At 38.8% G+C, this 22,481-nt stretch overlaps 1 protein-coding gene across 3 annotated transcripts in view; it reads right to left on the bottom strand.

Moving 5' to 3' along the window:
• Positions 1 to 22,481, bottom strand: part of SESN3 (sestrin 3) — a 67,016-nt gene that overhangs the window by 7,123 nt on the left and 37,412 nt on the right. For all 3 annotated transcript variants that reach the window (XM_032852757.1, XM_032852758.1, XM_032852759.1), the window contains exons 2-6: positions 15,765 to 15,830; positions 12,837 to 13,034; positions 11,170 to 11,352; positions 6,849 to 7,085; positions 5,985 to 6,159 (exon numbers count right to left, since the gene is read on the bottom strand). In XM_032852757.1, the coding sequence (XP_032708648.1) occupies positions 5,985 to 6,159; positions 6,849 to 7,085; positions 11,170 to 11,352; positions 12,837 to 13,034; positions 15,765 to 15,830 (859 nt within the window). The remainder of the gene's footprint in view (positions 1 to 5,984; positions 6,160 to 6,848; positions 7,086 to 11,169; positions 11,353 to 12,836; positions 13,035 to 15,764; positions 15,831 to 22,481) is intronic.

The following is a 22,481-nucleotide window of genomic DNA, read 5'->3' as shown; positions in this document are numbered from 1 at the left end:
TTTAACTGTACTTGTCTGGGCAAAAACGACTCCACTGAAACAGCTAAGCAGTAGCAGTGAAGAATCAATATCCTAGCTTTCCTTATTCAGAAGAGGAAGATGGCACAGTGCTTTGAGGACAGAACTTAAATATTTTTTGAACTCTTACTTGATGAAGTGGGGTATGGGGAAAGAGAAGACAGGAAGGTGAAGATAACTTGAGTGGACTTTAATGTTAAGATAGATTTTGTTAAAATTTAACGGTACTTCATATGGATGTGTTCATGCTGAAAATCAGTGCAATCTCATCCATTTTTGGCTCACAAAGAGGCATTTAGGGAGAAGGTCTGGGAAGGGAATTGGAACAAGGAGGAAAGTGACCTTCTGGGTGCCACCATTATTCAGAGTTGGCTTGGACACTAGAATAGGAAGGGTCAGTTTGAGAAAATCCATTGAGTTTTACACCTAACCCACCTGCGCTTTTCTATGTACATGGAAATAAAAAGGCATATAAAGTACGAAGTAAAACAATGTGTTGATGAGATTGTGATCAGAATATTATAAGTGGCATTCAGGAAGATAGGAAGACTACAACAATCTTTTCAGATGGCTGACTTCTGCATACTTGATAATATTAAAAATCTACCACTGAAAAATTTAAGTGCCCAATGCATGTTAATTTTCCTTCAAGAAGATTCTAACTCACTTTTTTTTTTGGGTAGTTAGTCTGTCTTTATAATTACTTTTTTCTGATTTCAATCACCGAAAGGGAATGAACAGCTTTTATTTACCAACTCCTATTCTAGAAAATGAACATAATGTTTTCAAAATTTAAAAAAAGGCTCCTTCTATGCAAAGAATATTTTCTTATTAAGAATTTTAATCAATATCAAATAAATGTAATACTTAATAATTAATAAACAATTATTAAACAGTTTCTAAAACAATTTTTTAGCATTTTATTTACTTACTTGAGAGAGAGAAAGATAGTACAACCATGAGGTGGTGAGAGGGGCACAGGGAGAGAGAGAAGCAGACTCCTTGCTGAGCAGAAAGCCCTACTCGGGGCTCCATCCCAGGACCCCGAGATCACGACCTGAGCTGAAGGCAGACGCTTAACCTACTGAGTCATTCAGGCGCCCCACCTCAACAATTTGATGGCATAAGAACTGGACAGTCATGAGTTTAAAAGAACAGTTACAATTACAGTAATTCATCCAAAAGATGTAGTAAATTAGTAGTGCCTTCATTATCTTACTCTTTGCTATTTCATGAAAATCCTAGCAATAATTACACTTTCCTCACAAGGTTGAATCCTTAGGTCACTGCCATGGACTAATAGGGTGCTTGATAATGTCAGGAAAGATCAACTACCAAGGCTATCCAACTCTGGAAATATTAAAATTCTTACCTCACTTCTTTATTACCCATGATGCAAAGAGACTGACATTTGTTGAGCATTTTTTTAATTTGTTTGTTGTGAGAGCCCAGGCAGGGAGAGTGGCAGGGCAGAGGGAGAAGCAGTCTCCCCGCTGAGCAGGGAGCCTGATGTGGGACTTGATCCCAGGACTCGGGGACATGACTTGAGCCAAAGGCAGACATTTAACTGACTGAGCCACCCAGGCGTCCCTGCTGAGTACTTAATATATACCAGGTACTATGCTATATGCTTAATATCAATTTTTTGTTTTATTAATGCAAAAAGAAATACCTTCTTAAGAAATTAGTAAACTAACTATATGTACTAATAGCACTGTCTGTACCGTAAGTAAGAACTACAACGCAAATTAGTTTAGGATGGTGTGGAAAATTTGTGAACTCTGAACTACTTAATCTGATCTGAAGCTTTTAAGTGACTTTCAGTTTTCTAAAGTGAAATCTCGGGCTTATCCCTAGCCCAACCCACGACAGCTGCTTTGTCTCCTTGGGCTGCAGAACTCTGTTCGGGTAAATGGAAACACGTGAAAAATGGTGTTTTCAATGTTTTGTCTCTCCATATTTATGAATGAGGTTATGTTTTCCTTAATTCAGTCCATCACATACTAATCAACAGAAACAAAGCAAAAAAAAAAAAAAAAATCAAAAATGTGGTTAGCGATCACCGACCCTGCTAAGAACACTAGGAGTTTTGTGGGCTGTGAGGTAAAATCAAACCCAGGATGGTGAGTGAGAACTAAAGTCTGCAAAACAAGTTTCTCCCCTGATGTGATCTCTCCACCCACACTGCACAAGCAGTTGATTTCACTGGGCAAATACCGATTCTGGAGTGGAAGATCACACAGCTGGTTCATTTGATGTTGATGTTAGTTTCTGATTTGCCCGTAAACATTTTCAACTTGTCATACGACTTTGAAACATTTTAAAATAAACAATAATGAGCACCTGGACTCCAACAAGATAGAATTTATCCTATGAATAATATCCATTTATTCATTTTAAAATTAGGAGTCAGTCAAGACCTGTCTTCTAGACCATTTTGTTCATAGAAAGAAATGTACACAGGTCTCTCAAACTACAGATCCTTTTTTTCAAATTTAAGAAGTTAAGATCAGTACTCTGATCAACAAATCTAAAACTCCAATTTCAATTCTTTTTTTTTTTTTTTTTTAGATTTTATTTATTTATTTGACAGACAGAGATCACAAGCAGGCAGAGAGGCAGGCAGAGGTAGAGGGGGAAGCAGGCTCCCTGCTGAGCAGAGAGCCCGATGCGATGCGGGGCTAGACCTGAGCCGAAGGCAGAGGCTTAACCCTCTGAGCCACCCAGGCGCCCCTCCAATTTAATTCTAACTAAACAAATATTTCCAAGTCTGGACTCAAAGGAAATAGCATTTTGCACATTGGCTCAATTCTGCTGTCCCAAACATAATATAAAAAAACGCTCTATTATAGTAACGGAACAGCCTTCTAACTTGAAAAACAAAAAAAGAGTAAGAGCTGGTTAACTCTTACCAAGCTATGGAATACTACCTCTGTAGAACATTTTAAACATTTATTTTCTTCCAAAGGCTTGAACAGCTATTCTTAGAATCTCCACACGGAATCTGGAATGCTTTATCACACGGGTCAAACCAAGAAATTCATTATAGAAAAAAATACATTTCTATTTCCATTTTAAAACATGGTAAGGTTATAAAAAGGACTCATGTAGCTACTCCACAGAATCATTTTTCTGTTACCTTTGTGTGACCAGTAAATGTACAACTGGGAATGCTGAAGGGTAAACAACGAAATGACTTATTTCTTTGTCCGATTTACAAATGATACAGCCTCTTCTGTCAAAACTAGAACATAATTTTTGGCGAGAACCTAAGACTTGCTAGTCAAAATTCACTAACGAAGCAGGAGTCCCTGCTCAAGGATCCAAGAAGGTAGAGGCGGGAGCCCAAAATATATTTTCAAGGGGCATCTGGGTAGCTCAGTCAGTTAAGTGTCCAACTCTTGATCTCAGCTCGGGGCTTCATCTTGGGGTCATGAGTTCAAGCCCCACGTTGGGCTCCATGCTGGGTGTGGAGTCTACTCAATAAGAAAACAAAACAAAACAAAACAAAACAAAAGAAGCTCTCAGAAGAGCTTTGATTAAAGAAACAAAATCTAGTTTTTAAAATAATTTTTTTATTTTTTTATAAACATATAATGTATAGCCCCCGGGGTACAGGTCTGTGAATCGCCAGGTTTACACACTTCACAGCACTCACCATAGCAGGAAACAAAATCTATTTTCAACATTAAAAAACGACTAAGGGAAAAAAAACATTTATATCCCTCAAGCTCTAGTGATGTTCGAGAAGCTCTTAAAAATTAATGTCTAAAAGCAAATAGAGGGGTGCCTGGGTGGCTCAGTGGGTTAAAAGCAAATAGAGATTACTAGCCTTAATAAAAATCTTTACATTTTATAATCTTGGTTTCCCTTGAAGGTTCATCCTAGGCTTATGATTTTCCTCTGTCCCAGGTGTTCCCTCTGGATGGTTTTTATAAACAACTATCCTGGTTTTAACGCCCAATCATATGCTGATAATTTCCAAAATTTTTTCTGGAGTTTAAAAGCCTGTCCTGACCTTCAGACCATCTGCCAGGCCCTCATTACTGCGGGTGGTTTGTAGACTGGCAGCCTGGCCACCCCGTGGAGGAATGAGAGCCATGTGTCCTCTCAGGTCCTAGACCAGACTGAATCAGAATCTGCCTTTCGGTGAGATTCCCAAGTGACTCAATGCAATGGAAGGTTAAGAAGCAGTGTACTAGACATCTCCAGACTTCAGGTTTTACGGGCCTGTTAGCTCAAAATGTCCAAAATACGACAGGCTGCATGCTTCTTAAGGCTAGAAAGGTTATCATGATAAAGCCTCTGGTTACCTAACAGGCCTATGTGATGACATTACCTGCTTCATGATTTATGCCCACTCGCTCCTGTGCCTGGCATCCTGTTTCCTTAGCAGGGGGGCCTTGGCTCCATCGATTATTTACCACCAATGCCAGCCGCTGCCTGACTCCCTTGCATTCGAGTCCCTAAGACTGGAGGAAGTCTTCCTCGAGGATCCCTTTTATGCACAGTCTTTCCCCACTGAGGCTGGATTCAGGGTCCTCTTCTAGGTTCATATACTGCTCACACTCTGCTATGGATTGAAATTGTTTCTCTCCCACCAGCAAGGAAAGCGCCCGGAAGGCAGGAATCGTCTCTTATTTAGCCTGAAAACCTTAGTACCCACTACAGGGCTGAGACCATAAAGAGTACTCAGTAACTGCAGAATGGATATTAAGGCAATAACTAAAACACCAAGTTTCTTTATTTGGGATTTCCTGCTGCTTAGAAGCTCTGAGAAACTTGAACTTAATATAGTCAATGTGGTGGATAAAATCTTTCATAAAAAAGACCACAGGGGAGATGATAGAAAGGGTTTTTGTTCTTTCTGGCGAAACTTCTGAGAACTACTGGTCAATGCTATGTTTAACATTAACAAACAAGTTATGGCCCAATCAGTTACCCTTGGAATTTATGAGACTGATTGGCCTTAAGACTAAACATTTCTTAAACCAATGGAACTCTATTTTTAAAATGTTATGTAGATTGATGACTTTGGAGGGCTTCAGTTTTCTACTGTCAATGCTATTCTTTAAAAGACTTATTTTATTTTTTTTAAAGAGAGAAAGAGACAGAGTAGAGGGAGGGACACAGGGAGATGGAGAGAGAGAATCTCAAGCAGACTCCTTGGGGCTCAATCTCATGGCCCTGAGATCATGACCTGAGCTGAAACCAAGAGTCAGATACTCAACTGACTGAACCACTCAGGCGCCCCAGGGCTATTTTAATAATATTTACTATGTGGTGTTCAATATCTTTTTAGTCATGACTGAAAAACTGTCTAATTCAAAGTCTCTTAGAGTATTAGGGGGTTAAAAAGTATCTTTTTAAGACTAGAGCAAAGACGTCTAGCTTTTAATACAGAATGAATTCCTTCAAATTCAGTATAAGAAAATGACCTAAATAATGCATTTTTATAAAATCCCAAAGATGTCTCCAAAGAAATGCAAATGCGAGTACAATGTAATTTTAGAACTAATCTGGAAAAGTAGCAGCACAAGAACAATCCTCCCACATACTCCCCACACGCAAAAAAAGGCAGAGATGCATGTGTTGTTTTTTTTTTTTTTAATTTTATCTATTGAAAGAGGATTTCACTTATCACTTAAAAACATCAGAAAAGTAGAACAAATTAGGTATCTCTGTCTAGCTTTACAGGCAACTGCTCTGGCTTCAAATCGCGTTTTATCCAGGATGAGTGTGGACTACAAGGTTGGGAGTCCCTCTCAACTGGACCTGGAGTGTATTCAAAGATGCACCAAAAGAAGGGGTGGGGAATAGCATCGGGGGGGCTGTAGGAGGAGGAAATAAAAGGGACATGGTAGTAGAGGCACTTTTACAGATCCGTATGGAAAACATGGAATGTGGTCTGTCAGTGATGCAACAACCCAAAGGCAGACAGTACAGGGCGGGCTGGGGGAGCTCACCTGAATGTGGAAAGGAGTGAAAAGTGTCTCCAGAGACCACAAAAAGACTTTCCTTCTTCTCCTTCTCAAAACGAGTGGTCATTTCTTCCTGAGATGCCTCTTCATCTTCCCTCTCTTCTCGAAGTCTCTTCATTCTGTCCATCAAGGCCTCTAGCTCACTTAGGGAATCGACAATCTGGAGCCAGGTAAGACGGTGTTGGGTGTTAGTAATACCAAGAATTATTCCGGTAAAGGTCCCTGTCTAGTAAATGCCACCTGACTATGTACAGAGGTGTGGACCCTTAAGTTCCTAAGTGGGTTTTCCATTAATGCCAAAGAAAATCAAATGACAGATTCAAACGTTTTCCAGAGTATGATGTTTTTGCTGCAGTTATAAATCTAGAAAACTTATAAGTATAGATATATTTAATCTAGAATTTGAGCATTTGGTATATATTAAGTTATAGTTTATTTTTAAAAATAAGGTGACCTTATGATTTGTCATAATATCTATTTGCTTTATTATTTTTTCCAAAGATTTTATTTACTTATTTATTTGAAAAAGAGAGAGAGAGTGCATGAGCAGGGGCAGAGGGAGAAGCAGACTCCCTGCTGAGGAGGGAGCTCAGTCTTAGGGCCGCAGGATCACGACCTGAGCCAAAGGCAGATGCCTAAGTGACTGAGCCACCGAGGCACCCCTATCTATTTGCTTTAAAAGCCTTATCTTTAAGACAATTCAGAACTTCATGTACAAGTTAAGTTTTTACAGTAGTAAAAGTTGTACAGAAATAGTTCTAGTATACAATGTCCTGTTGAGTCAGACAAACTCTTTCTAGGTACTCTTCAGGCAAAACAGTGAAGAAAAACAAAGTTCAGAACACTAACCCCGAAGTTGTTGCCTGTAAGGGATGCATTCTCTATGTTGTTATCGTTGGCGAGATCACAAACACAGAAATTGTTGACTGATATTAGCCTGAATCCATTGGAGATTTCTGGATCTCTCTCCGGATTGATGCCACTACCAAAAACAAAGCTTGCCAAAGCATGATAATGTGCCAGTAGGACTACAGCGTGTACCAGCTCGGGCAGAGACCAGTTATTTTCTCCAGTTTTGACAAGTTTCTGTAATGAGAAAGTGAATCAAAGTAAGAATGAAAACCACAGAATGCTGCAAAGCAATTTTAGAAAGCATGGAAAATCCACCAAATTTTTAGGTCCATTTATAGCAATCAAACTTAAACTTTTAAAACTCCTTTTTAAAACTTCCTTTTAAAAATGTTTCATGTAATAAAGATATGGCTTTGGTCAAACAACATTATATTCAACTGGCAAAACTAACAATATAATTAAGTTGTAGATTATTCTGAATTCCTTATAGGTACCATGGATCTTCTGCATGCTTACATACTGTGTTGTTTCAATAAGATAGTTCAGAGAATCAAAGAACACTGAAGCTAGAAGGGCCTTTAAAGATAATCTAGCAAAGCCATCCACTTTAAGGTTTTTAGGTAAAGACTTGACCTTAAAAGTCACATAAAAACAAAACAAAACAAAACAAAACAAAACCCTAATTCATTAAGTCAACTTTTAGGTGCCTTTCCTGATGGAGAAAGAGCTGATGGCAGAGGATAGGAGCAGTAGAATTACTACCTCACCTTTGAATAAGAACTTTAAAAGTTTCAAAGCACTTTTTTGTATGCTATTTCAGTTGATCCTCCAACTGAAGGATGGAATCACAAGTGAAGGCATTAAAAACAATGATGTCTTCATCCCCACTTTCTCCAAGAGCCAATCCCATCTGTCAGCACATCAGAGAGTCTTTCCCATCGGTGTCCTGTCTAGCTTGGTACACATGTGCGTGCGTGTTCTTCTGCTCCCTACATTTCTACACTTTAAATTCTGCTCACTTCACAGCCAAGCCCCCACCAGAAACCTCTTTGGGTTTACTCTCCATTAACTGCCCTCCCCTCCAACACACAGGAAATTTAATATATTACCAAAAGCTCAGTTAAAGGAAAAGGAAAAATTAATCAGATTCTACCACCCTAAGGTAACTTTCCCATATTTTATTTTTATAAGCATAATTATATAATCAGAGTAACACTTCTAATTTTCTCTGCTTTGCAAACCTGACATTTTGACATGTTCTTTTCTCATAAGGCTACAATGTCTTAGACTGAGCATGGCCTTTATACTGCATAGAAATGGATGTAGAGAGCTATTTCTCCATTTTTTTACTGTTAGATATTCAAATTGCTTCTAAGTTTTTTTCTGTTTATTTGCTATTATAAATAGCACCTTCATTCCTTGCTATATCTATGCTATAAATAGCATCTTTAATTCCTAATGGGATTTTGAGGGCAATCATATTTTAAGGACTTTTCATAATACTGCCAAAGAGCCTTTTCCAAAAAACAGGTAGAATTTAAAATGCCTTTGTCAGTCTTTCGAAGAGTACGAAACATGAAAGGATAGATAGCCAGCACTCATCACCTCGAATTTCTCATCTCACATTCATTTCTGTTTCTTTAATTCATTATAATTTGTTCTCTTTTTTAAGCAGCCTCCTGAAAACAACTTTTGCGAAGGTCAGGTATGACTCCCAATGGCCAAATCTAAGTATTTCTTTTTAGTAGTTATCCTATTGGGTCTCTGTAGGATTTATGCTTTCCTTACTTCCTCCTTTCTTGAAATTAATCTCCCTTGACTTCAGCAGTTCCACTAAATTTTTTTTGCACCCTCTCTCCCCTGAGATGCACGTTTCCCCGTCTTCCTCTCAGCCCACTTTTTCTGCTTGTCTCCAAATGTTGGCTTGGCTGGCTCTATTCGACCCCAGATGGATCATTCATTTCTTCAACTTGACCTTTGCCTACTGCCAATAGCTATCTGATCCGGTTTCTAATCTATCCTTTATCTTGAGTTACAGACCTGTATTTCCTTCAGTAACTGGACATCACTACCCAGAATTAACAGTATTCTGCTTTCAGCCCAGAGTGTGCTGTCCTGCTCATGCCTTCTCCCAGTCAGGAAGGCAGAAACCTTACTTACTCTCCTGTCCTTCCCCTCTCCTCCATCTTCACGTTCTGCTAGTTACCACGTCCTGTCTCTTTCCATGCAGAATGCTTACATACAGTCTGATCTCTCCTTTGGCTTAAAAAAAAAAAATCATCTCTCACGTGGACTACTGCAATTGCTTTATGATTGACTCCCGTTTCTAGACCGTACCACTTGTGACTTACCTCCTGCATCACCACACACGTTCATATTACAACTCCGCTCAAAAACCTCTGATGACTCCTAATTCTTCATCATACTCATCTCCGAAATCTTTTGACTACATATACTACCTACTTTCTTTTTTTAAGATTTTATTTTATGTTAGAGAGAGAGAGAGAGAGGGAGAGGGCACGAGCGGGGGGGGGGGGTAGAGGGAGAGGGAGAGAGAGAATCCCAAGCAGAGTCTGTGCTGAGTGTGGAGCCCTACATGGGGCTCGATCTCAGGACCCGGAGGTCATGACCTGAGACAAAATCGAGAGTTGGACACTTAACTGACTGAGCTACCCACTGCCCCTTGATCACGTATACTTCTGACAGTAACAGTTGGGGACTCCAACCTCTGATAGTATGTATGTTTATTTATAAATAAACACTTAAAAAGTACAACATTTTATATAGGTGAGTCATACACATGTACTGTAATACTAATATTGTAAAATATACAGAGAAATTTATTAAGGTAAGAATACATGTGGGTGCACACACACAAATAATTTTCCAACATTTTGAAGGATTGCCTTCTGTGTCCCCTGAAGTAAGGTAATATAACTCTGAAGAACATAGGTTTCTGAGGATAAAACATAAATTCTTTAATACAGTACTCATTGTGTCAAAAGGACATGCTCCCCATTCTTCCCATCTCCTACCGTCACACCTCACATAACCTTCCCTACTGTCAGTAACCTGAAGCCGTTAGTTACTTTTCCAACATACAATGTTTCAGAAGTCCCCCCCTACCGCCCACCCGGACCCGCCTCTCCTTGAAAATTCCCACTTACTCTTTGAGACCTATCTCAAATGTTACCTCTTTCATGCAACTTCCTGATCCCATTCTTTCTGTTCATACCTTCATATACCACTATGCTGTGTTTATTGTCATTATCTCTCCCTCTTTCTTCCCCTAGATTCCAAGTATGCTGAAGGGCAGGGTCAACCTTTTTGGACCCACCAAAGTACATGGCACAAAGTAATGAACATAGGACATAAAAATAAGGATCAGTTCTTCTATCTAAGTAACATCTTATCAAGTCAGAACATAAAGCTGAGGGAAATGTTATGCTTCATATATTCCCATACAGGTAACTCAATTTCTAAGAGTAGAGAGACTGACAAGAGCTCAGTTTGGTTTAACTGGGCAAACAACTAACAAAAATGTAGTCTAACCGAGAGGTTTCTGAGGAGCCAAAACCAAAGACATATCTACTCATATCTACTCATTAGAAGCAGGGAATTTAAATACCTATGTATTGAATAGTGACCCAGTGCCAAGCACAGTGCCAAGGCCTCACCCTGTGTGCCTTTGATGGAAGCCCCTTTCCATCTGCAAGTATTCTAGTCAATTGCAACTCTGTTTCTCATCTAAGCTCTAGCTTCTAAAGGCACTGAAGTGTTCACACCAGTTGGCACATCGCTTTTTATTTGCAAAACTGTAATTTGCAGATCTTAAAATTATGAAATGTTAGAACTAGAAAAGAGCCTGGAACTCATTTAATCTAGGGCCCTCATGTTATAAAGGGGGGAGCTACTGAGGTCCACAGAAGTTAATTTACTCAAGGTCACGGGTGTGAGAACCCAGGGAGTCCATTGTGCAGTTTATTTTGTCTACCTCCTGCTTGAAAACAGAAATCAGCTTTTCTCATGGCCACTCACTAAGGCACCTGGGTAGCTCATTATTGATTACCTTAAGAGGAATATCCATTGGTACTTAAATTTAACCCACAGACTTTCTACATTTATCTTTTCTATATACTGAGAGCCTATGTTGTAAGTTTCTAATATGCAAGTATTTTAAAATTAAGTCTTAACCAAAAAAAAAAAAAAAAAAAGGAAAGGAAAAAGGAAAAAAAAAGGAAAAGAAAGAAAAGAAAAATGAACTCTCAGCCAGAATCATGAGCAAATCTCTTTTTCATTTCCAAACAGCACTCAGTACCTGAATGTGCTCTTTTGTGATCAGCCAGGGTCTGTGTGCGAGCAGCTTGTTAATTTCATTAAGATTTTTCAGTCTTTGCGGCACATATTCCAAACCATTCAACCACTCAGCAATCCCTCCTGTCTTTAAAAATTCATCCACGTGCATGTTTATTAGGTAGGAACATTGATGTCTAGCTGCAGCCTAAAACACAAGAAGACTCTGTTGATATAGCAATCGTGGTACGTGTCACATTCTACTAGTTCTAAACCAATAATAATAATGATAATTGATTTGGAGTTAAATAATTTTAATCACCAATAATTCTTTTCTTATAGATTCCTCCTCCTCCTCCAACTTCTATCACAATACACCATAGATTCTTGAACCAGTACACGTAGTCGATATTTGTACAAGCGAATAACTGTCCCATGTAGGCAATTACCTCCTCAGCCAGAGGTGGGTGTGGATTATCCTCAAATGCACTTCCTGGTTATATCAAGAACATACACGTCCATTTCATGATGGTAAGTGACATAAACTACGTTCTATTTAAAACTCAATAAAATCTCACTAACTTGTATTCTACCCATTCAGAACACAGCTAATTTGGGTGCTCCTCTTACCCCCTTTAAGATAACTGCGATTTCGGTCTTATCTGGGCACTTCACCCACTGAGATAAGACAAGTTCGCGGACACCTTCCTGCCCGTGCAGTCAAACCAGTCTTGACACTGGGAGTTTGGGAAATCCTTGCAATGCAGACTTTTCACTGCTCCTTTCCCTAGGCCTGCTTCTCAGGAAAACAGTATCGTTTCTTCATTCTATTTTCCATATCTTGCTTATCTCTTAGTTTATGATCATTCTAAGGCTGCCTGGGAACTTGCTGTGGTCAAATCTGTAAGCTGGAATTACAGTCTCAGTCGTGTTCGTCTGTGAAGAAACACAGAGCGCTGCCCTTCTCTTGTTTAAAACTCTGATGAGAGCATAAACAAGATAATCAAATCAAAGGTGGGAAAAATGAACCTGCTGACTGCCAGCTACCTCTGCCAGCCAGCTGTTCTCCTAAACCACCCCAACACAGGGCACTGGGACCAGGTCCTCTGTCTTTTTCTCCAGGAATAGTCCACCTGTGACACTGTTCCTTTCTACCTTTCTCATCCCGATTTATAATTCTCTCCCCGCCCCGACTACAACATTAACTAGTTCACTAGTTTGTAGCAAGTACTATATTTAGTGGGGTTACGACTCATTTAAGAATTTTTCCTCCATTGGTGCTAATGGATACTCTCCTCTCCTCTGGCCAAACCAGTAACATTCTTCAAGTAGAAAATGACTAAATCAGACGTCACAACCAACCTGTTTTATATTAATAATAAAAAACAAGGCATCAAGAGCCAAGACACGACCTGTGGGATCTTAGGGATAATCCCTTGGACCCTACTAGTGTCATCAACCATAGGTGAATAAACTGAAAATTCAAGGAGAAACTGGACCTTTAAGGCATGTAAAGCATTCCAAATGCATCCCAGACACGCGGTATCCTAAAGACCACAGGCTTCTTCAAGTCTTATTTCTAGAAAAGGGTACTGAGCTCTACACACAAATACACACACACACTAGGAGCGGGGAGAAGGGACGAGCAAGGGCGGTGTGGCGGGAGCACAGGCAGCCGGGAAGCGGGCGCACCATTATCGCGATGTAGTGCCTGTGCGGTAGAGGAAGGGGACCATCCATGCGCAGCATATAGAACTGGCTCCGCAGGAAAGACTCCAGGTACTGAGTATGCAAACTCATGACCTGCGTGATGTTGTCCAGGCGGCCGGAAGTAGAGTACTCTTCCACAAGAAAGTTCGTACGCTCATCCACCGTGTTCGCTTGGACAACCTGGTGATGGAGAAGCACACAATGAGTACTGGGAAGCAATGGATCTTTTGTTTACACACATGATGCCACTCTGGAAGCAAGCGAATGTTCTCTGGGTAGGAACAGACCCTGAAATTACGCAGTTGCTCATACCAGCGACAGAAATTTAAAAAAAAAAAAAAAGGAAAGAAAAAAGCACCGCTCGTTTTTGGCTCTGGGACCGCAATTTATTAAACAACAAATGTCAAATCATCAAACACACAGCTCTGAACTCGGAGAAAAGCAGCTTCCATCTGCTCTGCCCGGCGCGGAAGGCACAATTTCCAGGGCCCACTTGCCTGGCCGTTATCACGCCAACTGGTGGAGCGGGAAGCGGTGGTATTCGATTCCCACAGTTACAATTTTATCCCAACGGCCTACGAAGATATTTAATCACATTGTCTTAAGACAAGAGTTTCAGTCTGATCTTGTGCTTGTTTTTGTTCAACATAAAATAAAAAGCTTTCTGAAATCTTTTTAGGGACAAAGGAAAACATGATAATTTGTAGGAAAGTGTTAATTGAAAAATTAATAAGGACACTAGAATACTGTGATTCCTATTTTCAGCCTATTGTATTAATTGTTAAAAACAAGGTTGGTTATGAAAATGGACATCCTCTATCCCAGGGACTCAAAAGAGCTTTCTCAAAAATAGATTATTATATGTAGCTTTATACACAGTGACAGCTTGGGCATCACACCAAGAATTGGGTCTGAAGGTGTTAAGAGCTTATTAGCACCTTGTAGAAGGACCCGGCTCTGTGGGAATTAATGGACATGAGATGAATATTTCTAGGACTGGTTCATTATTTATTGATATTTTAGAATTAGAATTCTAGACTTAAGAATACATTTCTTATTTCAGATTCAAAATTAAATTCGAGCTCATGCACCTAGTTAACCGCAGAGCCTGGTCTAGAATCCAGATTTCCTAAAGTCCAGACTACTGGTCTTCCCAGAGATCCATACTGTTATTAGAAACTGTTTACTTTTTAAGTCTGGCTTCACAGTCTCTTCTGAAAAATAAGTACAAATTATACAAAGGCACTATTGACCGAGGAAGACGTAATCCCAAAGGAAATAGAACGTTTGGAAAGTGTGAACTGTGAGGAAATGTTAATTACAATGGCGTAAAAAAAGCAATTTCAGTTCAACTAGTTATAAAGCCAAGTACACTTTCATTTGCTCATTTCCCCCCATTTTGTCAACTATAGGGACCAAGTGATGTTAAAAACAATAAGCTCTGGATTAACCACATGTAATTAAACATAGAATATTTGTTAATTTTGTTTTGTCTTCTCCAGCAGAATCTCTTTTGTTTAAGCAATGCCAAAGGCGTAAACAAATGCAAGAGGTCCTGAGAACAGCGGTGGCTTCTGCAAACCACCTTACCTTCAATATATAGCGTGAAAAAAAATGTTTCAGGAAGTCTTTATGTAGATGAGGTAATCACTCCACCAAGATCCCTATGCTGTAGGAGAAAACAGGCACAAACACAGTCCTTTCTGTAACGACTGGTCCCATCTAGATCAGCTAGAGATGGAGTTCCCAATGTTAACTTGTTAACATGTTTCCCATGTTAACATGACTGTTAACATTCCTTTAACCTTTCCATTCAGATGGTAAGGTCACTCAAAAAGCAAAATGAAGATGTAGGACTACTGACTCTGGCAAGGACCTGGCATGTATTTTTCGAATTTTATTCATTCCTTCTTTTAAGATAATGCCTGGCACATAACAGGTGCTCTGTGTATCTCTGTTGACTGCTTTCAGAACAATATAGGAATAATGCTGGTGCTTTAAGATAAATGTCTTTGCAGTAGTGAATCAGGATATACAATCGTATTCAATAAGGCAATAACTCCTCCAGCAGAGAAAAACTCCCCAGTTTAGTGGTTCTTAAAGTTTTCTTAGCTCAAGTATCTATCTGAGAGGCATCTAGGAATCTAGGATGTCGGGCACTTTGCTGGGATCTTTCATAAGGATGTATACCAACAAAAAGGCACAAATCTTCTCTTGATTGTCATTTTACGACCTCTCCTTCTTGAAATTACCATCTTGCTTCCCGCCCCCCCCAACTAAAGGTACATACCGTACAGACTGAATTGACATTCTCTCCAAGAGACTTCTTAGAACCAAAATAAACAAAAGAGTAACGACTAATGATGTAATGTCATTACGTTACGTATAATGTAACGACTAATGTCGTTAAATTAGTAACGACTAATGTCATTAAATTAGTAACTACTAATGATATTCTGCTTAATAGGTTTAGTTGGGAAACTCATTTTTTCAACTCAAAGTATATTTTCTTAACATTTATGAAACCTATAATCACCATGAAACAGTGGACATTTAAAAACCTAAAACCTTTGGGTTAATATTAAACTTTATTTAAAAGAAACTTTATTACTGTTAATAGCTTTGTTCAGAAAAGTTATATTTGAAATCAAATATGGTAAAATTCACTTTTTTCTAACCTTGCAGAACTCTAACTCTTAACCAACTCTAAAATAAGATGGCAGATTACTAAACACATAAACTTTTAAGTGAAGTTCAAAAGAAAGTGTCTCTGTGGTTCTCTGAAATAGAAATAAGGAACAAAAAGCAAAACACAGGTTTACTCCCCTATTAAAAATGGAGATATTCTTTGATACAATCCAGTTATTTTTTCATATCACACTTAATGTATTTTAAGACAGATAAACTTACTTCCTTCTCTGGAATAAAGGCACTTGGTCCTCTTGTCAAGGGCTGAGATACTCTGATTCTTTTATCCTGTTTTCAAAAGAAAAGTTTTATGTGTTAATGATGACATTCTAATTAAAGTTAAATTGGTGCAAATAAATTGCTGAGGTACTGAAACAAACTGAATAAATAGAACATGAAATCAAAATAAGGGACAGGTCTCAGATCACAGAAAATCCACAGGGCTAATGTGTGAATAAGATAATGGGGCAAGTTCCTCAAAAAGTTAGAAACTGAACTTATGATCCAGCAATCACACGATTAGCTATTTACCCAAAGAACACAAGAACACTAATGCAAAAGGATACATGCTTCCCTATGTTTATAGCAGCATAATTTACAATAGCCAACATACGGAAGCCACCCAAGTGTCCGTTGATTCATAAGTGGATAAAGAGGGTATAGTATATATACACAACAGGATATTATTCCACCACAAAAAGAATGAAATCTTGCCATTTGCAACAACATGGATGGAGTCAGAGAGTATAATGCTGAGCTAAATAAGTCACTCAGAGGAAGACAAACGCCATATGATTTCACTCATATGTGAAATTTAAGAAACAAAACAAACATGCAAAGGGAAAAAAAATGAGAGATAGAGAGATGAATCAAGAACCAGACTCTCAACTGTAGGGAGCAAACTGATGGGTCACCAGGGGGAGGCAGCTGGGGGGATGGGTGAGATAGGGGATGGGGATGAAGGAGAGCACTTGGGATGAGCACCAGCTGATGGACAGAATTAGTGAATCACTATATTGTACACCTGAAATTAATTTGAACACTGTATATTAACTAACTGGAATAAAAATAAAAACGAGAAAAAAAAAAAAAGGATAATGGGACAAGTGCCTACCTCAGTCCAAAATTTCATTTCCCTCAGTCATCTTCTACAGCCCTGGAGATTTTCAGCCCATAGTTGACGTGACTGAAACTGTTGATCTCCATAATAAAATCATATCTAACAGTATCCTACTGTACTGTTAGACCTCAATCTGGAAGCTCCTAGGTTGAAATCAGAGGATTCCATGCAATTCCCCAAAGTAATGACCTGACCTGTGGGGTTCTTTTTCCACAATAAAATAGGAATAGACATATCTAATATAAAGTTTTGAAGCTTTAAGTAAGAAAAATGTAAAAGTTGGAGAAGTAGAGGTTAACTTAAGGTAAGAAATGGAGAACTTAGCAATCCATATTGGCCCACTTGCTATTCTATTGAGGACTAACTGGGAGATTGTCAGTGGTATTCTAAGTTTTGATTTATTTGAAGTTTTTATTTTTTTTGTTAATTTTTTTAAATTAAAAAATATTTTGGTAACCCCATTTAAGTGTGATATCTATAAAGCTGCAAACATTCCAATTAGGTAATAACTTCCTTCTCTGCAGGCATGTTGGAAAGCTGGAATAGTCAGAGAGAGGCTCTCAGGGCTCTAAAGTCCTTCTTAGCCAGGAGGAGAGAGAGAGGAGACATGGCTACTTAATTTTCTATACTGTAAGCAATATTCTGAAGTTCTAAAAAAGAAGCCCTTTAAAACTGTAACATAAAAACATGGACTATGCTTACACCATACACAAAAATTGGCTCAAAATGGATTAAAGACTTGGATGTAAGACCAAAAACCATATAACTCCTAAAAGAAAACATTGGCGGTGAGCTCCTTGACATTGCTCTTAGCGTTATTTTTTTTGGATCCGACTCCAAAGGCAAAGGCAACAAAAGCAAAAATAAACAGGTGGGACTACATCAGACTAAAAAGCTTCTGCACAGCGAAGGAAACCATCAACAAAATAATAAGGCAATCTACTGAATGGGAGAAGATATTTGTAAATCATGTACCTGATAAAAGGTTAATATCCAAAATACATAACAGACTCATATAATTCAAAAGCAAAAGCAAAAGTTCAATTTAAAAAATGGGCAGAGGACCAGAATAGACATTTTTCCAGAGAAGACATTCAGACGACCAGTGGATACATGACGAGATGCTCAACCTCACTCATCATCAGGGAAATGCAAATCAAAACAACAACGAGATATCACCTCACACCTGTCAGAATGGCTAAACTCAAAAATGCTAGAAACAACAAGTGTTGATGATGATGTGGAGAAAAGGGAACCCCAGTGCCCTGCTATAGGGAATACAAACTGGGGCAGCCACAGTGGAAGATAGGATGGAGGGTCCTCAAAAAATTAAAAACAGAACTACCCTATGATCCAACCATTCTACTTCTGGGTGTTTATATGAAGAAAATGAAAACACTAATTAGAAAAAAATATATACACCTCTGTGTTTATTGCAGCATTATTTACAATAATCAAGGTATGGAAATAATCTATTCATGAATGAGTGAATGGATAAAGAAGATGTGGTATACTGTACATATACAATGGATTACCCCTCAGCCATAAAAGACAAAGAAATCCTTCCATTTGCGACAACACAGACAGACCTTGAGGGTATTAGTCTAAGTGATGTAAGTTAGAGAAAGATAAATATGGAGTGATTTCACTTACATATGGAATCCAAATGATGAAACAGATGAACGAACACACAAAACTAAACCAAACCTCCAGATAGGGAAAATAGGTTGGTGGTTGCCAGAGGGGGAAGGGTGTAGAGGTGGGCAGACTGGTGAAGGGGTTAAAGAGGTACTAACTTCCAGTTATAAAATCAGCAAGTCACAGGGATGTGATATACAGTGTGGTGACTACAGTCAATAATATTGCATAGCAAATCTGAAACTTACTAAGAAAGTAAATCTTAAAGGTTTTCATCACAAGACCAAAAAATGTGTCACTGTGTGGGGTAACAGATGGTAACTCGGCTTAAGGGGGTGATCATTTTGGAGTGTATACAAATGTCGAATCATTATGTGGTACACCTGAAACTAGTATAATGTATGCCAATTAAACTTCAATAAAAACAAAATAGGGACTCAGCCATGGTTTGCAAAGATTATAAAGACTGTGTGGGAAACTGAAGAACATGAGAACAGAGTCTCCTGGAAAAGAGTGCATTAAGCTTCAGGTGCCACCAAGCCCTCCTCAGGCAACTTCCACACCGAGGAAGTGACTGTAAATGGTTCCTTATCCAATGTTGGCAATATCTGTTTCATGTGACCTTGTCTCTTGTCCAGAGCAGATCAGACGAATCAGCATAGAAAGAGATCTGCCGCCTATGGGTGCTTTGATGTAGAAGTTCTGCCCAAACACAACAGGGCAATTTGTTGGATGGGTTAAGATTCTAGAGTTACTGGAGGTATATGCAAGTAATGGACCCTGACAACAAGAAGAGCAACAACATAGCACTCAGAAAAAGAGGCAGAGAACACAATAAAGATGCATTAACACATGTCTGGTGCTAAGGGGAAAAGCACTAGCGTTTCTATAGGGTGACCAGCGAAGTCAAGTCTAATCATGGGCTCTCCTGTGTCTTTTCCTCCCTTCCATCCTGTCCTCTTTCTCTCTCCATGAGGTAACTGGAGTCTTTTTTGTTCCTTAAAATCAAAGAGCCTACCAAACACAAAATAGTTATTCTAATCCATTGCTTTTATTTTTTTAAGATTTTTATTTATTTATTTGACAGAGACACAGCCAGAGAGGGAACACAAGCTGGGGGAGTAGGAGAGGGAGAAGCAGGCTTCCCGCTGAGCAGGGAGCCTCATGTGGGGCTTTTAGTTCCCAGGACCCTGGGATCATGACCTGAGCCAAACGCGTATATGTATGCTTAATGACTGAGCCACCCAGGCAACCCCCAACCCCTTACTTCAATGAACAGCAGTTACAAAACCAACGGACAAAAGGAGACAGCCAGGCGTTGAGTGATTTTTTTGAGAATCTGATCAGGTACTGTGACAGACTCAGAGGATAGAGAGCAAGCAAAAGAGGGAGGGTCCCTGCTCTGATGAGCATGGCACACAACCTCCTTCAATTTTCAGAATTCTATCGGAATAAATATATTGAGTAATGATAACCTAAACCGGCTCAGGTTTCAGAAAGGACCAGGCATTTAGGTTGTATTTATAAAGTGATGACAAATATATCTTAACCTACTGGTCAAAAATACTAGAAGACTCCATGTAAAAAGGAGTGATTTAGAAATTCTAATATCGGCATTTCCTGTCTACATCAACCCAAATCTAGTTTTACCCAGAAAAATAATTTAAAAGAAAATAACAGATTTCTTCCCTCTGCTAGCTGCTGTGAGTTATAGGAAACAACATTTCAAATACTCTCTGTAATACAGCCTAATGCAGTCCTATGTGAAAAGCAATTTCCTTGATGACGAATCATTTCAAATGAATAGAGCAGTTAAGAGAAACTGATTGTGAGGACCTACCACAGGTTTGAGGAGAAAAAATGCCAATGGGAAGGTAAGTGGGGGTTTTTGTTTATATTTATAAAAAATACATAAAATTCAGAGAAAAGACATGGAGAGAAAAACCAAAAGCGTATGAAGGGACTTTGGGAGACAAAGAATGATTACTAATATGATTTGTTTGTAAAAATCAGCTTTGAGACATTTATCAACCGACTTTACCATTACATGCTTGAAATTGTTATTCTGCCTACCATAATATTTTCTGGAACAGAAGATGTTCAAATCTGAAATAAGTCTTCATAACAAATGGAAGTGTCCACTGCTGCACTTCAAAGAACATAACATCTCTTCGTTTGACCAACTGATAAGAAGCAACAGAGACTCAATTTCATTTGTGTCAACATTCGTTTGCTCATTTAGTCAGCAAACATTGAGAATCTACAACGTGCCAGACACAAATAAGGATTAACCTGACAGAAATGCCTACAGCCAACCACGCGGCATATGACAGAGCCCAGAGCAGATGCATACCCACGGTGATGAAGGAAGAGATCATTTTAACAATTACCACTTGCTCAGTCATCCCCCTTTCGTTGAACATTGAAGTTATGTCCAGTTTTCACTATTATGAATAACGCTATGATGAGGATCTTTGTATAAAGAGATTTGAGGGCAGACTGTGGTATTCAGGATAGGTTCTTTAGAAGAATCCCCGATGTGGATTTCCTGAGCGTTAGGTCAAATAGCCTTAAAGTTCTTGTTGCAAACCGCAAAGGTGCTAACAAAAATCTTTTACCAATTTTATGGTAATAAAATGGTTATGGTTCATTAGCTGAGAAAACACTCACTTAACTAATTCACTTCAAAAGTGAAAAACAGCATCCAAAAATGTGATTGAAAATTTTCATGATATCTGAGGTAAAATTTCTTACATTGAGATGTGTAATATAATTAATAATAATACAATATTTTAAATAATAGTTTTTTTTTTAAATAATACAGTCTGGGGGTGATGTAGCCCTTGAGCCTGGGACTAACACAAACAAACCAACTAACAGAAACTCCCCAGTTGGGCAGTTACTGCAATAGCCCCGGGGAGAGATGATGTGGGCTGACCTAAGAGAGCTACTTAAACACTGAAGGGAAGGGAAAACTAACATCATTTTTAAAAAAAAGATTTTTATTTATTTGAGAGAGAGAGAGCGTGCGAGCATGGGGAGGGGCAGAGAGAGAGGGACAAGCAAAATCTGCAGTGAGCATGGAGCCTGGGGTGGGGCTCGATCTCATGACCCTGAGATCATGACCTGAGTGGAAACCAAGAACCAGATGCTTAACCAACGGAGCCACCCTGGTGCCCTTGAAAACTAACATCATTTGTAAGTTTTGCCATCATGTATCCTTCTTCGGTTACGTTTTTTAAATGGCACCACTACTGAAATGATCAGCTTAGTTCCTGCTTCTATAAAAGGAGCACCTTTTCTGGTGAGGATTTTAGTACCGTCTCAGTTAGCTGCTTTGTATATTTATAAGAAGATGAAAAGCAAAATTGAAAAAATGATCATGGCAGCTCATAAATTCTACTGTGAACTCCTTTTTCTAAGTACCACACCCCTCAGCCCACCTACTTTCTGTCTCTATGTTTTGAAAGTTGATAAGGTCAAACCCAAAAGAAAGAGGATGGCACCATATCCCAAAGATTCATCTTCAAACCCTAAGCTGAAGCTCTGGTCTCCTGTAATACCCTGTGACACCTTTCCTCAGCTTTTTAAATTTTTATTCTTTTTAAAATTGTATTTATTTTCTTCTTTCCTCAGCTTTTATTTCAAATCCAAAATGCCCAGGACCAAGTTGCTACCTGATTAACTTTTCTGAAGTCTCTAGGCCTATGTTGCCTTGTACAGTAGCCATCAGTCACATGGGATGACATTTAAATTAATTAAAATTAAAGCTAAAGGTACAGCTCCTCAACCATGCTAGTCACATTTCATGTGCTCAACCACCACATACATCCATGGCTAACAACATAAAGGACAGTGCCGACATTCCCCTGCAGCGATGCAGAAAGTTCTACCAAATAGCACTGCTCTAGAGTCTTCATTTAAATTAAAAAAAAAAAAACAAAAAACAAACTCAAAACACATCTTTGGCATTTTAATGGCTTTTTGAAATGATAAATGATTTCTCTGCAGAGTTATTGATTTGATGATCACAACTACTCAATCCCATAACCAAGCATTTTAATGTCATTGCAGAAATGCCCTCAACCAAATTAAGAGTGAATCCAAATAAGGGTAATTCAGGAAAAACAAACAAACAAACAAACAATCAGCCAGTTCCAAGAATCCCTGTCTCAATTTCT

This window comes from Lontra canadensis, unplaced genomic scaffold (assembly GCF_010015895.1).
Source record: "Lontra canadensis isolate GAN:19392208 unplaced genomic scaffold, GSC_riverotter_1.0 scaffold7, whole genome shotgun sequence".
NCBI lineage: Eukaryota > Metazoa > Chordata > Mammalia > Carnivora > Mustelidae > Lontra > Lontra canadensis.
The sequence above is the reverse complement of the archived record's forward strand: the minus strand, read 5'-3'. Positions and strand labels throughout refer to the sequence as shown.